The 14,767-nt window shown below is 37.1% G+C and overlaps 2 protein-coding genes across 20 annotated transcripts in view; one reads left to right on the forward strand and one right to left on the reverse strand.

Annotated features, from left to right (window-relative positions):
* Nucleotides 1-10,351, forward strand: part of KCNIP4 (potassium voltage-gated channel interacting protein 4) — a 1,168,224-nt gene extending 1,157,873 nt beyond the window's left edge. For 4 of the 8 annotated variants that reach the window (XM_031664098.1, XM_031664101.1, XM_031664100.1 and 1 more), the window contains 3 exons: nt 4,259-4,366; nt 6,146-6,250; nt 6,847-7,164. In XM_031664098.1, coding sequence (XP_031519958.1) covers nt 4,259-4,366; nt 6,146-6,250; nt 6,847-7,050 — 417 coding nt within the window. In that variant the 3' untranslated portion in view covers nt 7,051-7,164. Of the gene's footprint in view, nt 1-4,258; nt 4,367-6,145; nt 6,251-6,846; nt 7,165-8,894 lie in introns of those variants that run through there. The other 4 variants (XM_017959305.3, XM_003898536.5, XM_003898537.5 and 1 more) reach the window with 2 other exon arrangements.
* PACRGL (parkin coregulated like) overlaps nt 1-14,767 on the reverse strand; it is a 41,701-nt gene that overhangs the window by 8,315 nt on the left and 18,619 nt on the right. For 5 of the 12 annotated variants that reach the window (XM_031664095.1, XM_031664096.1, XM_031664094.1 and 2 more), the window contains 3 exons: nt 14,450-14,530; nt 10,677-12,113; nt 8,593-8,734 (listed from right to left, as the gene is read on the reverse strand). The exons of 1 other annotated variant lie outside the window; for it this stretch is intronic. In XM_031664095.1, coding sequence (XP_031519955.1) covers nt 12,057-12,113; nt 14,450-14,530 — 138 coding nt within the window. In that variant the 3' untranslated portion in view covers nt 8,593-8,734; nt 10,677-12,056. The remainder of the gene's footprint in view (nt 1-8,592; nt 8,735-10,676; nt 12,114-14,449; nt 14,531-14,767) is intronic. 6 more of the 12 variants (XM_031664091.1, XM_031664090.1, XM_031664092.1 and 3 more) reach the window with 6 other exon arrangements.

Genomic DNA, 14,767 nt, shown 5'->3' on the forward strand with positions numbered 1-14,767 from the left:
ATTTGCGAAGACCATTGGAAAAGTGCGGTATTAGGGTGGGAACGTCCCGAGCCAGGTGTGGGATATAATCTACTGGTGTGCCATTTGCTAAGACCAATGGAAAAGTGCAGTATTAGGGTGAGAGTGTCCCGATTTTCCAGGTACCATCTGTCACAGCTTCCCTTGGCTAGGAAAGGGAATTCCTTGACCCCTTGCACTTCCTGGGTGAGGCAATGCCCCACCCCGCTTCGGCTCACACTCCATGGGCTGCACCCATTGTCTAACAAGTCCCAATGAGATGAACCTGGTACCTCAGCTGGAAATGCAGAAATCACCCATCTTCTGTGTCGCTCATGCTGGGAGCTGTAGACTGGAGCTGTTCCTATTTGGCCATCTTGGGGGGGGGGTTTCCCCAAAAGTACTCTTTAAAAAATCTTTCACTGTTACTCTGTTTTGTATGGTGGTGAGGTCAATGCCAATGATGAGTACTGTAGGCCAGTGGTTCTCAAAGTGTGATCCCTGGAAGCAGTATAGGCTTCCCCTTGGAACGCGTCAGACATGTAAATTTTGGGGTCCCACTCCAACCTAATGAATCATTCTTGGGGTAGGTCCCAGAAATCTGTTAGCAAGCTCCCCAGGTGTTGCACATTATATTTTGAGAACCAATACTCTAAGCATGTTTTCAAAGACCCTGTAGCCAGCTCCCCTTAAAATTAATGACATATTGTTACTACTTTGTAAATTTTTAAAAAATAGTTTACATTAATAACCATCAACCTCATCTAGCTTTCAAAACTGCTCAGCAATCTTCTGTGAATAAGGCTCTGTGTTCTGCAATGTATATTTTATACCTTCTGAAAAAGCCAAGGATTTTTTTTTTTTTTTTTTGAGACAGAGTCTTGGTCTGTCACCCAGGCTGAAGCACAGTGGTGCAATTAGTTCACTGTAGCCTCAACCTTCTGGGCTCAAGCAATTCCTGTCTCAGCCTCCCAAGTAGCTGGGACAACAGGTGTGCACCACCACGCCGTTAATTTGTTGTTCTTGTTAATTTGGATCTGGCTGGGTTGCTCAGGCTGCTCTCAAACTCGTGGGCTCAAACAACCCTCCCACCTCTGCCACCCAAAGTGCTGGGATTACAGGCATGAGCCATGATCCCCAGCCTGCTGGTTTTGAAAGATGTACACTCACACCTCCAAGGGCTGTCATTACCTTTTAATTAAACTACATTATACGTCATAATTTTCTAAAATATGGCAGGGAAATAATTTGAGGGAGGTCTCCGTTTTTCTAATTTGCACATCACCTTATTGCCTAGTAGCAGAGCTCCCACCTCTCTCCTCAAACCTCAGATTCATACCTCTTCTACCTGGCTCCTCACTCCCAAACACCTCACACTCACTAAAGCTATCAGACAGAAATGCAGTCATCTTCCCACCTGCAAAGCAGCTACTGGCATCCACACCATGTCCTTCTGTCTCCTGTATCAACTCCCTTCTGAGGTCGGCCCATCTACCTGCGTTCTGGAGCCTCCCCACCTTCTCAGGAGCATCAGCCCATGTCTGACTCTTACTCTTTTTAGATTCTTCTCTTCAGTATTCAAAGTGCTCCTCATTAAAAATTACTCTTCACTCCTACTCCACTGGACTGTTCCCTATCACTTGCTGGTGACCTCCATGTTGCTGGTCCAGTGAACATTTTTCCAACCTTGGCAGCAAAATGAACAATCCTTTCCTATGGAAATGCTCTGTTCTCCTGACTCACTTCTTTAGCAACTTCTTTTCAAGATGCTTTGCCAGCTTCTCCTCTCTGTGCCTGCCAAATATTGGAATTCCTTGTGGCCTTCTCTCTTCTTCTCTCACTTGACATTCTAACTTGCATGCCAATGGGAAGTAGACTAAGTATGGTGATCCAGGTGCCACAGCACCATATATTGAGACTATTCTTTCCATAGCTATTGAATGGTCCTGGCACCATTATTGAAAAATCAACTGGCCACAGACAGCTGGGTTTATATCTAGACTCAATTCTATTCTACTGTTGTATACATCTGTCTTTATGCCAGTACCACTGTTTTGATTAATGTAACTTTGTACTGTTTTGAAATTAGGTAGTGTGAGTCCTCCAAGTTTGTTTTTCTTTCTTAAAATTGACTGGGCTATTCAGGGCCCCTTGCAATATGAATTTGACAATTATTTCTGGTTTTGTCTTTTTCATTTTTGCCAAAAAAGGTCAGTGGCCATTCTTGATAAATTTGCCTAAGTGGAATGGTTGTACCATTTTCACCATGATAAAACTAAGTATCATGCTTAAAAGTGAATTGAAATATTCTGAAGTTCAAGAAAAAACTAAGAATATCTATTATAATTTACATGATGTAACATTGTTCTATAGATATTAGGCCATATAATTAGAAAAAAGTAAACATAGAAAAATTAGAAAACAGGTACAATTAACTCCATTTGCAGCTACTATTATTGCACACATGAAAACCCAGAAGAAAACCAACATATGGTATCAGCAAGTTGACAGGGTACAAAATTACACAGAAATCAATAGCTTTCATACATACAAACAACTAATTTAGAATATATGATAGAAAAATATCTCATTTACAACAGCAACAGAAAGGTTAAAATACCTAGAAATAACAATGAGAAAAAATGTAAAAACAATTTGGTTAAATAAACAATGATGCATTTACATATACAACAGAAACTTGAATTGTTTCCCTGATTTATGGTTAAGTGGAAAAAAAAGTATAGAAGTCTGTTAGCCAATAAGACAAACAAATGTATCTTATACTTGTATATGCACAAAAATTCCTTGGAAGTAAATACAAACTATTTATGCCAGTTGTCTATAGGTAAAAGGAACAGGTGGCTGGGTCCAGGAATGGAAGAAAGGTTTTTCACCAGACGGCTTACATAATTTTTAAATGTTGAACTATATGGATATTACTTATTTAAAAAAGAAAAAACAATTTGAGAAATTCGGACAGAAATACAGCTATAAAATAAGGGAATGTGGGAAAGGGAGATATAATGCAAATTCACCCAGAAGACTTTTGGATTTCCCCTCTGCTTTCATTCCTACTTAAAACTGGATTATAAACTGAATACGGCACATTGTAACGTTAACTCTGCTGTACATAACAACAACAAATCTGGCCGGGCACGGTGGCTCATGCCTGTAATCCCAGCACTTTGAGAGGCCAAGGCGGGCAGATCATAAGGTCAGGAGTTCGAGACCAGCCTGACCAACATGGTGAAACCCCCATCTCTACCAAAAATACAAAAATTAGCCAGGCATGGTAGCGGATGCCTGTAGTCCCAGCTACTCGGGAGGCTGAGGCAGAAGAATTGCTTGAACCAGGGAGGTAGGAGGTGGAAGTTGCAGTGAGCCAAGATCACGCCACTGCACTCCAGCCTGGGCAACAGAGCAAGATTCCATCTCAAAAAAAAAAAATATATATATATATATATATCTCTAAATGAATTAAATCAAGTTAATCTGGCCAGTCTGCAATGCAATCAAACCAGCTTAACCAGGATACAAACTGAGGGCTCCATTTACTTAACAAAAACCTACACAGCCAATGTCCTTGCCAGGGACAATTATAAGCAGCCTCTTTTTCAATCCTCATAAAATTGTGAAGAGGTAGATACTATTATTAGCTCCATTTTACAGATATGAAAATTGAGGCAAAGGGATGTTAAGTTGCCTGAAGACACAAAGCCATCCAGTAATACAGCTGGAGGGTGAAACCAGGCAGTCTGTCCTTTCCAGCTCCATGCTCTTACCCACTGTCCACATGTAAATTATAACTGGATTTCTAATTAGAGACCACAATTGGTTTATCTTTTATGGTCAGCCACATTTCTCAGTAGCAAACGTTTTTTCATTGAAGTGTGTTATGTGTGCACTTGTATTTAGAAAAAAAAAAAAAACTATTACATTCTTTTAGTATATCATGTGTGCTTGCACTGGAAAGCCAATACCACTTATACTCAAGCCTCTTGATGTGTGGGTATCCATTGGTACAATTTCCAGTACTACCATTGATTTAACTCAGTTTCCAATTACAAGATGAAAATGTTAAGACTAACAAGTGATTGATGCCCACAGAGAAGTCTGAAAAATAGACAACCAATAACACATCAATCATTTTGCTAAATAAATGGTTCAAATTCCAGAGGGTTGTAGCCCTTACTTCCATCATTTTTCTTTTTTTTTTTCTTTTAGAAATGTCATATAAAATTGTATTTTTCTTTCTTTTTAGGATTTCATCAAAGGTCTTTCCATTTTGCTCCGGGGGACAGTACAAGAAAAACTCAATTGGGCATTTAATCTGTATGATATAAATAAAGATGGCTACATCACTAAAGAGGTAAGGGATACCTCACCACTATAGCAATAATTTGGAAGATTTTCATTTCTTAACTTTAAAATATTAATTGCAATTATTAATTTGAAAAGTTTTTCTCAGGAAATCTGAAGTATTTTATGTAGTGGAAGAAAGATGTATAATTAAAAATTTGGAATAGATAGAAAAGGTTTATGGTGAAGCTCCAAAGTAAATATGTAACACAAAGATTTTACACTTTTTTCCTGCTGGCATCTTTATTCCATTCACAGTATCAGGACCATGGTTGGAATCAGAAAGAAAATGTATCCAAGCCATGTTTCAATATTTAGCCTGAAGCCTTTCTTTTCCCCATAGCATGTGATCCATAAGGAAATGCAATTTTACAATCATGGGGATTGTGGAATGGCCTGATGCAATGGTAGGGTCTCCAAATGCACTTTGAGGAAGACTATCCAGGAAACAAGGCTCACAGACCAAATTAAGATACTCGTATTACAGTTTATTAAAACAGTTTAAAACACAGCGAGAAGCAAAGGGACCGGTAAGTTAACTACACAGGATAGGATGCAAGTGGGGTTGAAAGACCATACTCCCTGAATCCTGAGCATGCTGTGTGCCTATGTCCTGTCTCTCTCTGCCTCACAAGCCTTTCCCAGAATTGCATTTTGAGCAAGAGACCCCACACACAAAAGGTGCCTGGGGCCAACAGCCAGTGACATGAACTTGCTCTATTGGAGAGACACAGGTGCAAGTGTGCCTGGCCACAAGTATAGCCTGATAAGTAGTCATGAGTTTCATTTGTGTTTCTTGCACAGAGGACACCTGGGGCCAGAATAGCTGTCACCACTGGGTGCCAAATTAAGACCTCAATGACTATTAAGTATTCATGTATATGCAGCATATCCTAAATAGTTAGTGTTTCTTGTATATTTTTATACCCTGAATATTTATTACCCAGGTACCTCAGGATTATTAGGTATGTCTTGTTCTTCAATTCCTTTTTATGTTTTAACACATCTCAAGAATTCTGCCTGTGTCTAACAAACTACTTGCTACTTATCTATGCTCAAAACATCTTAAAAGGTTTCACCTGTTTACAAATTACTTTATCATTTATAATAGAATTGAATACTCTTAAAAGTATATACCTGTATTATCAACCTAGTCGAGAGATCTTTCATGTGAAACAAATGTGCAACAATACATCTACATGTTTAAGTTATTAGACATTATTTTTACTCTCATAAGAATGAAAATGGTAAGGCAAAAATTAGACTGTTTTAATAAAATTTCAAGGTGTTTCCCAGCGTCAAAATATTTTGACTGGTCTTCACATGTGACTTCAGTTAAAGCCATAGTAGGAAAAATACAACAAAAATCCTAATGAACTTTAAGACTTACCAATTAATTTCACTAATTCTAAATGGTGTTTTTTCTCAATATATGGTGTGCAGTATATTTGACTCTCAATAGATGGAAACTGATGATCAACAAGTAAGATATATAATAATTCAATTAAATAAGCATGGTCTACTTAAAGTCTATAGAAATCCAAACATTAAACCAGCATATTCTTTTCCTGACTATGGTAGATACATGGAAATTTGCTTCATTTTGAAACCAAGAGATCAGAATTCATTCTCACATCTGATTCTTCTGCTCTTGAGGCAGAAAGCTGTTTGTTGGCTTTTCCTTTGGGACAACCAACAGTCGTCATTGAGTAGGAAAAATCTGTCACAGCTTCTTAGAATGGTTTCTTCATACATGTGTGCAACCTCACATAAGCCTTTTACTTTTCAGGAAATGCTTGATATAATGAAAGCAATATACGACATGATGGGTAAATGTACATATCCTGTCCTCAAAGAAGATGCTCCCAGACAACATGTCGAAACATTTTTTCAGGTAGGAATGGAAACAGAAGTCAAGAGGGAATGAAATTAGGAGAAAATTTCCTGATGTTTGCCAAGCACCACGATGATGCAAAGGAAAACACTTTTTACTGAGACAAAACAGTATTTATCATCCTATTAATTTAATAGCTTTGATTTTGAATTTGCAATGCTGATAACTACACTCATTGAACATTCACTAAATCCAAGATACAACATTTAAACAATTCTCATATTTCACAAGTTTTGTTTTCATTCGGTTTTTACAAGAATCCTATAAATCCTCATTAATCCCATTTTACAGATGAGACAAAAAGAAAGCTCTGAAAGTTTCAGCAAATTGGCCGAGCTCTGTCATATCTAAAAGATAGGATTTTACCTAGGACAGAGTGACTCTAAATCTTCACCATATTATATTGAAAAGGGAACAGCCAGAAGGATTTGGCCCTATCATTTTTATCTCTAAGAAACTACTGGTTTCTGCTCTGAAACAGATCCTCCACGTGAAATAAGCAGCTAGGTTTTCTTTTTATCAGCTCATTTGGTGCAGGTGTGAGGGTATTAAGGGATATAAGTCTAAATATAATTTTTTGTTTTCTTCCTGAACAGAAAATGGACAAAAATAAAGATGGGGTTGTTACCATAGATGAGTTCATTGAAAGCTGCCAAAAAGTAAGTAATGAAAGTGTAAGAACTATCACTTCAGCTATCATAACAGCTAAACTGAGTATTAGCATGAACTGGGCAAAATACAGAGATCATATGCCTAAGTTTACCACTTCTACAACCTGCAACATAAGCCTAACACTCTAAAAACAAGCACCAATTACATAGAGTCTCACTATGTTGCCTAGGCTGGAGTGCTGTGATCTCGGCTCACTGCAAGCTCTGCCTCCCAGGTTCACACCATTCTCCTGCTTCAGCCTCCCGAGTAGCTGGGGCTACAGGTACCCACCACTGCACCTGGCTAATTTTTTAGTAGAGACAGGGTTTAACCATGGTCTCTATCTCCTGACCTCGTGATCCACCCACCTCAGCCTCCCCAAGTGCTGGGATTACAGGCGGAGCCACTGCACCCAGCCTGTACTGTGTTTTTGATTCCCCAATTCCTTAGAGAGTATTCATCATGGAGGGTAAAACATATATGAGAATTTGAATTTCTCTTTGCACAGAGTTAGCATAACTCATATTATCTATCGTATTTCCATAGAATTAGAATTCCTAAATAGCCAAGTATGCATCACAACAGGCCAAGCTTCTATCTGATTTCTAAGAGAAAAATCATTATTTTAGTGTATGTGGACAAGAAATGGCTCTTTGGCTGAACTCAATAATGGTCTTCTGTCACAAAAAAGAAACAGTGGAAAATTTTCTCTGAAGAGAACTGCAGGTAGTAGCCCACTATCGAAGAAACCAGTGTTAGCTTACTTAGAATTATCTGACTTGATATGTGAGTAGAACCACAGTTAAAAATTGTTAAGGCCTGGTACAGTAGCTCACAACTGTAATCCCAGCACTTTGGGAGGCTGAGGCAGGAAAATAACTTGAGACCAATGTGGGCAACATAGCAAGACCCCATCTCTACAAAAAAAAAAATTAAGTTAGCTGGGCATGGTGGCACGTGGCTGAAGTCTCAGCTACTTGGGAGGATCACTTGAGCCCAGTTGAGGCATGATTGTGCTACTGCACTCCAGAATGATGCGCAATAGAAATAGACTATGCCTCGAAAAAAAAAAAAACATTCAAATAATCATGAAAACAAATCTGTTGTTTCTGTATTTTTAAATTGTTGTTCTTACCTTTCTGGATGTCTGCTTGTTTCTCAACTTGGATTTCAATGTGGTGGTCTTTGAGTGAATTAGTTTGGTGACATTAAGCTGCTTGGTGGTGACGTTGTTACTTGGTTTCTAGCAGTGGAAGCCATTATTGGTTCAGCCACCATTTACCACTACCATAAACAGCTCACTAAGTGCTATTCACATGCAACCGACAAGTGCTCCAATAATGCAAAAAATCTGTCCCCTAACTCATTTCTAAAGAATACGCTAAACTGAACACAGCCACTGGGCAGTCGTTTCTGCTCCCCAATCCTTTCTCTGTAATGGAGACCATTCATTTTTAAAGTCTCCTTCAGGCAACACAGATTTAGCCATAACTTGCAGACAGAGAAAGAAATGATTACTGCAAACATGTTCCCTCTTAATCCACTATCCTGCCTCCTACACTCCAGCCTCCTGTCTTCATGAACTACTGGCTCATACACACACACAATTTTCCTTGTACCTGTATAAAAGTCTGTGTGATCTGGCCTGTGATCTACATAGAAAGCCAAAATTCTCATTTGCTTTGACTTACCTCTGCGCCTCTGTAGTTTCCATTTTGGCATTATGATTTGAGAAATATCCTCTATTAAATACCAAGTAAAGATTTAAATAAAGTGGTTTAATGCCGTCAACAGACTCCACAAAATATAAAATGGGTCCTCCTTCATCGTGATCTATGTGGAAAACGGATAGAATGGCCTTTATATTTGCAAACACTTAATATCTGAGCTTTTGGCATAGGTGGTTGGTGGGAGGGGGCAATACTTAGGGGCAAAATAGTGTACTTGCCCTTGCAGATATGGTGAATTTAATCGCTCTGTTTCTCCCTTACAGGATGAAAACATAATGCGCTCCATGCAGCTCTTTGAAAATGTGATTTAACTTGTCAACCAGATCCTGAATCCAACAGACAAATGTGAACTATTCTACCACCCTTAAAGTCGGAGCTACCACTTTTAGCATAGATTGCTCAGCTTGACACTGAAGCATATTATGCAAACAAGCTTTGTTTTAATATAAAGCAATCCCCAAAAGATTTGAGTTTCTCAGTTATAAATTTGCATCCTTTCCATAATGCCACTGAGTTCATGGGATGTTCTAACTCATTTCATACTCTGTGAATATTCAAAAGTAATAGAATCTGGCATATAGTTTTATTGATTCCTTAGCCATGGGATTATTGAGGCTTTCACATATCAGTGATTTTAAAATACCAGTGTTTTTTGCTACTCATTTGTATGTATTCAGTCCTAGGATTTTGAATGGTTTTCTAATATACTGACATCTGCATTTAATTTCCAGAAATTAATTTTCATGTCTGAATGCTGTAATTCCATTTATATACTTTAAGTAAACAAATAAGATTACTACAATTAAACATATAGTTCCAGTTTCTATGGCCTTCCTTCCCACCTTCTATTAGAAATTAATTTTATCTGGTATTTTTAAACATTTAAAAATTTATCATCAGATATCAGCATATGCCTAACGAAACTTAATAAGCATTTAATTTTCCATCATACATTACAGCCAAAGCCTATATAATATATATAATTTTGGATTTGTTTAATCTTACAGGCTGTTTTCCATTGTATCATCAAGTGGAAGTTCAAGACGGCATCAAACAAAACAAGGATGTTTACAGACATATGCAAAGGGTCAGGATATCTATCCTCCAGTATATGTTAATACTTACTAACAAGTAATCCTAACAGCATTAAAGGCCAAATCTGTCCTCTTTCCCCTGACTTCCTTACAGCATGTTTATATTACAAGCCATTCAGGGACAAAGAAACCTTGACTACCCCACTGTCTACTAGGAACAAACAAACAGCAAGCAAAATTCACTTTGAAAGCACCAGTGGTTCCATTACATTGACAACTACTACCAAGATTCAGTAGAAAATAAGTGCTCAACAACTAATCCAGATTACAATATGATTTAGTGCATCATAAAATTCCAACAATTCAGATTATTTTTAATCACCTTAGCCAAAACCGTAAAGTTGCCACATTACTAAAGACATACACATCGTCCCTGTTTTGTAGAAATATCACAAAGACCAAGAGGCTACAGAAGGAGGAAATTTGCAACTGTCTTTGCAACAATAAATCAGGTATCTATTCTGGTGTAGAGATAGGATGTTGAAAGCTGCCCTGCTATCACCAGTGTAGAAATTAAGAGTAGTACAATACATGTACACTGAAATTTGCCATCGCGTGTTTGTGTAAACTCAATGTGCACATTTTGTATTTCAAAAAGAAAAAATAAAAGCAAAATAAAATGTTTATAACTCTACTGTCTATATTATAGGTCTTTTCCAAGAATTTTTGTAATTATTAGATTTAAAACTAAATCTTATACTATTTTCTAGATCGCAGATAGCTCTGGGTGGTCCTCAATGCAATGAAAACAGGTAAAAGCAAGGCCAGTGGGCAGGCAGCTGTTGTAGCTAGTATGATCAGAGGATGTGACAAGGGAGTAGAGACCAGAGGAAAAAGTATGCTAGACAAAGGGCTCAGGAAGGACAAGCTCTGAGGCAGGGTGGGCATTTCTACATTAAGAATCCTCAGAAATTACTTGTACTCTTTCAAATTACAGTTGTGAGATTATACCTGAAATGAGAATCATAGAGGTCACTCCAGGTGTTTGGGGAATAGAGCAAGGAAAGTGCATTCTGCAAAGCTGCTGAGATGCAACACTGCTGCTCCACAAGACCCATCTTTCCTTTCCATCCCTTTCATGCCTTGGATTCGGTGTGGCTACAGAAATCTCTATAGCCTCTCCTTTTGCTCATAAGATAGAAGGTCTTATTCTTGTTTTCCATTTCTCTTCCGCTCCTCTGCTCCTCTCTTGCAGAAGGAATCGCTTCTATTACATCAAAATTCTGAACTATGTCTAAATTAAGTTTTAAAAGCTTCTTAAAAATTGCTAAACATAAGCACAACAAAATCCATCAATGCATGTACAAGTTTTAACATTTTAATTGCCGAACATCCTTACGTGAACATCAGTATTTTCTGGCTATGAAATGCAAAAATAGTATTTACTTAAATAGAGTTAACACCTAAAATTTAGGTAGTTGTAATAAGTTGTAATAAACAACACACTTGTAATAGAATTTACAGAATTAGAAAAAAATTTCTTAAACTATTCTAGAATACTCTGAAAAAATTTTCCAAGCATTGTACATTATACAATACATATTTACAAACAATAATTAATAGTGTATTCATGGGGCCAGGCATGGTGGCTCACACTTGTAATCCCAGCACTTTGGAAGTTCATTGTGGGAGGATCACTGGCCAGAACTGAGACCAGCCTGGACAACAGAGTGAGATCCCATCTCTACAAGCAAATTTTAAAATTAGCCAGGCATGGTGGCATGTGCCACCACATAGTCCCAGCTAATCGGGAAGCTAAGATGAAAGGATCATCTGTGCACTAAAATTTGAGGCTTGCAGTGAGCTACGATCATGCCACTGCACTGCAGTCTGGCAACAAAGCAAGATCCCTTCTCTCTTTTAAAACAATTTTTAAAAAGTGTATTCACAAACATTTGTCCACTATTTTAAATTTCTACAGTCTTGTTAAATATTAAACCCAAGAAACGGCAAACTATCTATAAAAATCAGGGCACAGCTACAAATTGTTTGCCAAAAAAGTGTTATAAATAAAAAGGCACCAGAAAATACAAATGCATCTTATCTTGCCAACTCAATGGTTCTTTGCACAAATAATAAAAATTAAAAAAAAAACCCTCAGAAAATTGTACTCTTACAGAACTTATTTTAGTAACTTTCCATTAGTAACTGTTCTTTTTTGTTGCTGAATAACTTTGATTCAGTGTATATTCATTTTAACCTAGTAAATAATGAAGAGTGGCCGTGATTTACAAAAGAACAAAATACATGGAATAAAGGTTCCATGAGTACCCACAGTCAGTGTTTGACACGTCACCAGGTAGTAAAAACAATTTTTGTTGGCTCCCTTCTTCAACAGCATATGGAGCAGTACGTTGGAATTTTAGATTTGATGATGCTAAGGCTTCCCTGTCAACAGAAAAAATTGAGCATCATTAGTATCATGCAGACTTCCCCTAACAGGTATTGTATTTGCAGGAATATGCCTAGAAAGTATCCAAAACTCAAAACAAAAAAAAGGGGGTAAGAACAAAATGATGAAATAAGGAGGACTTTTCGCTGCGTTAAATAAAATATAGGCTATTTCTTTCTTTTTTTTTTGAAGTATCTAACTAGAGAAGTAGTTAGAAGCCAGACTACCAGTATCTGAATTCAGCATCTACTGGTCACTTATTTGTCAAACCTGGACTAATTACTTCTCTGTGCCTAAGTTTCTTGATCTTTAGAGGGAGATAACAATAGAATCTCCCTCTGATGACTAGGAAGAATAAATGAGTTTCATGTCTAAAAAGTACTCTGCAGAGTACCTGCCATGTATTAAGTTCCCAAACAACCAATAAAGATCAGGATTTGTGTTGTGCCTTTCCCAAAATAAATATGCATTTCACTTAGAAAAAAAAAACAAATCAGGCTAAGAATGAACTGATTTCAAATTTAAGGCATATCAGTTCTAAGAAAGTAACACTGTGACTATCTGTAACAGATATTTTCCTGTACCCAGACGTTGAATAGTTCCATCATTGATATACACAAGTCCTAAGAAATGAGAAACCACAACTAAGAACACTCATTTTTAAAGACTTATTTCTAATATTTAAAGAAAGGAAGATATATAAACTTTTACGCTCTCAGAAGAGAAAAAAGAGCATTAATTTCATGAAGGATTACAAAGTAATAGAGGCTAGCACAATAGTAATTAAGCCAAGAGAAAGTCTTTGGCATGTAATTGCAATAGAAAATTTTCTATTGTAATCTATTATTAAAATATTATGTAGGACATAACGAGAAAACAAGAGAAGTCAGAAGAAAATAAGTAATTAACTACAAAATCTTTTTAAAAATTCTGTATTAGCAACATTCAAAGCTAGTAAGATGGAGTAGTAAAGAATTTGATATTTCTGGGATCCTGGATTGCTCAAGTACACCTGTGTTCCCCTTCCAAATCTTAATGTGTTGTTTCTAAACTTTATTTACATGTATACTATCTCCTCCTCCACACCCCCTCCACTCCCACCACAAAATCTAATATGCTTGGCCTGTCCCTTTCTACTTGTCCCATTTCCCATACTGGCCCACAGGATATGGAAAACTACCTAGGGAGAGTTTCCCACTGAAAAGCTGTGGCATCATTATTTAGCATTTGTTCACTTCCACTCCACAGAAGAAGAAAGGAGAAATATATTTTGCATTTAAATTCTCAGAAGAGCAAGCAAGAATTTCCTTGCTGCAGAGGAGACATGGGATTAGCTAGGGGAAGGTTCTGCACAGCTCCTCAAGGTGTCCGAATGCTAATTCTCTGCCTAGGACCCAAACACAACAAAGAAATTTATTACCTAGTAGGCTTTGGGACTTACTTCCTCTTGTAAACTGTATTCTAGGCATCCATCATGGAAAGAATATAATCAAACAACCCATTGAAATTGGTCAAACGAGGTAATTTCGCTAAAGCTTTATGTCTGCCATTTTAAAAATTGTATATGATCAGGCAAATTTTCTCATAACTAATTCCTTCAGAAGTACCTAGAATGGAACTAAATTATGCAATGTTAAGATAGTCACATGTAATTCTATTATTAAGATCTGATTAAACAAAATTCCCACAAGCAAGGACTGCTTTTATGGAAATATTTCTAAGATGAGATTATCTGAATGCTTCCTTCAAATGCTGAAAGTTCAATTAGTCTAGTAATTTGACACCATATAGTTATGAAATCCTCCATATTTTTGTACCTTGAAAAGTTAGAATAACCAATTAAACTATTCCAGCACTGTGTGTGCATGTGTGTGTGTGTGTCTACATCTATGTGGTATGCACGCACTTACAGACAGAATAGTGCAATCATCTGGACGTCTGAGTCAGAAAGACAGCAAATGAAAGAGAAAAAAGTATTTTTCCTCAATGAGCTAAGTTAATCATTTGGTTTTCTGAACTTTTCAATGGTCAAAACTAAACCACTGAAAATACTTTAAAGAAAAAAAAACTGTACCACTGTGCCACATGGAATGCCATATTAAGCACTGTGAAAGTACATAAGCCCTACATTTATTCAATCTGAGTCTGGTCTGAGCAGCAGGGCTTGACCTAGAGATAGAAACTCTGAGTTCTAAAAGGAAAATAACAGTATCAATTTCACATAGTTACCCGTGGCTGAAATGAGACAGTATATGTTAAATATATAGTCGATTTAATAATATGCCTAAAAGTTTAAAAAAAAAAAAGACCTAAGGAATAAGATTCTACTTACACTTCCGCCACGTTGCTCTAGCTTTTGTAATGCACTGGTGATTGGCTCTTTGAATTTCTTGTCCATTAATCTCTTGGAAAGCTTTTAAAGTAAGATTAGGGGAAACGAAATGACTTTAAACTTAACAATGTTCACCATATGCATAAGTAAATCTTCAGAAGCACCCCTTGTTTTAGATTTCAAGGCTTCTCTTAGGAAGCATCTCATTGAAATTTATGTTATAGGTACCTCTGTATTTGTTTTAAAAAACAATTTACATTATTTCAAGTAAAACCAATCCTATAAAATCTGCTACAGTATGCTATCTGAAGTTTTCTA

Source organism: Papio anubis, chromosome 3, assembly GCF_008728515.1.
Source record: "Papio anubis isolate 15944 chromosome 3, Panubis1.0, whole genome shotgun sequence".
NCBI lineage: Eukaryota > Metazoa > Chordata > Mammalia > Primates > Cercopithecidae > Papio > Papio anubis.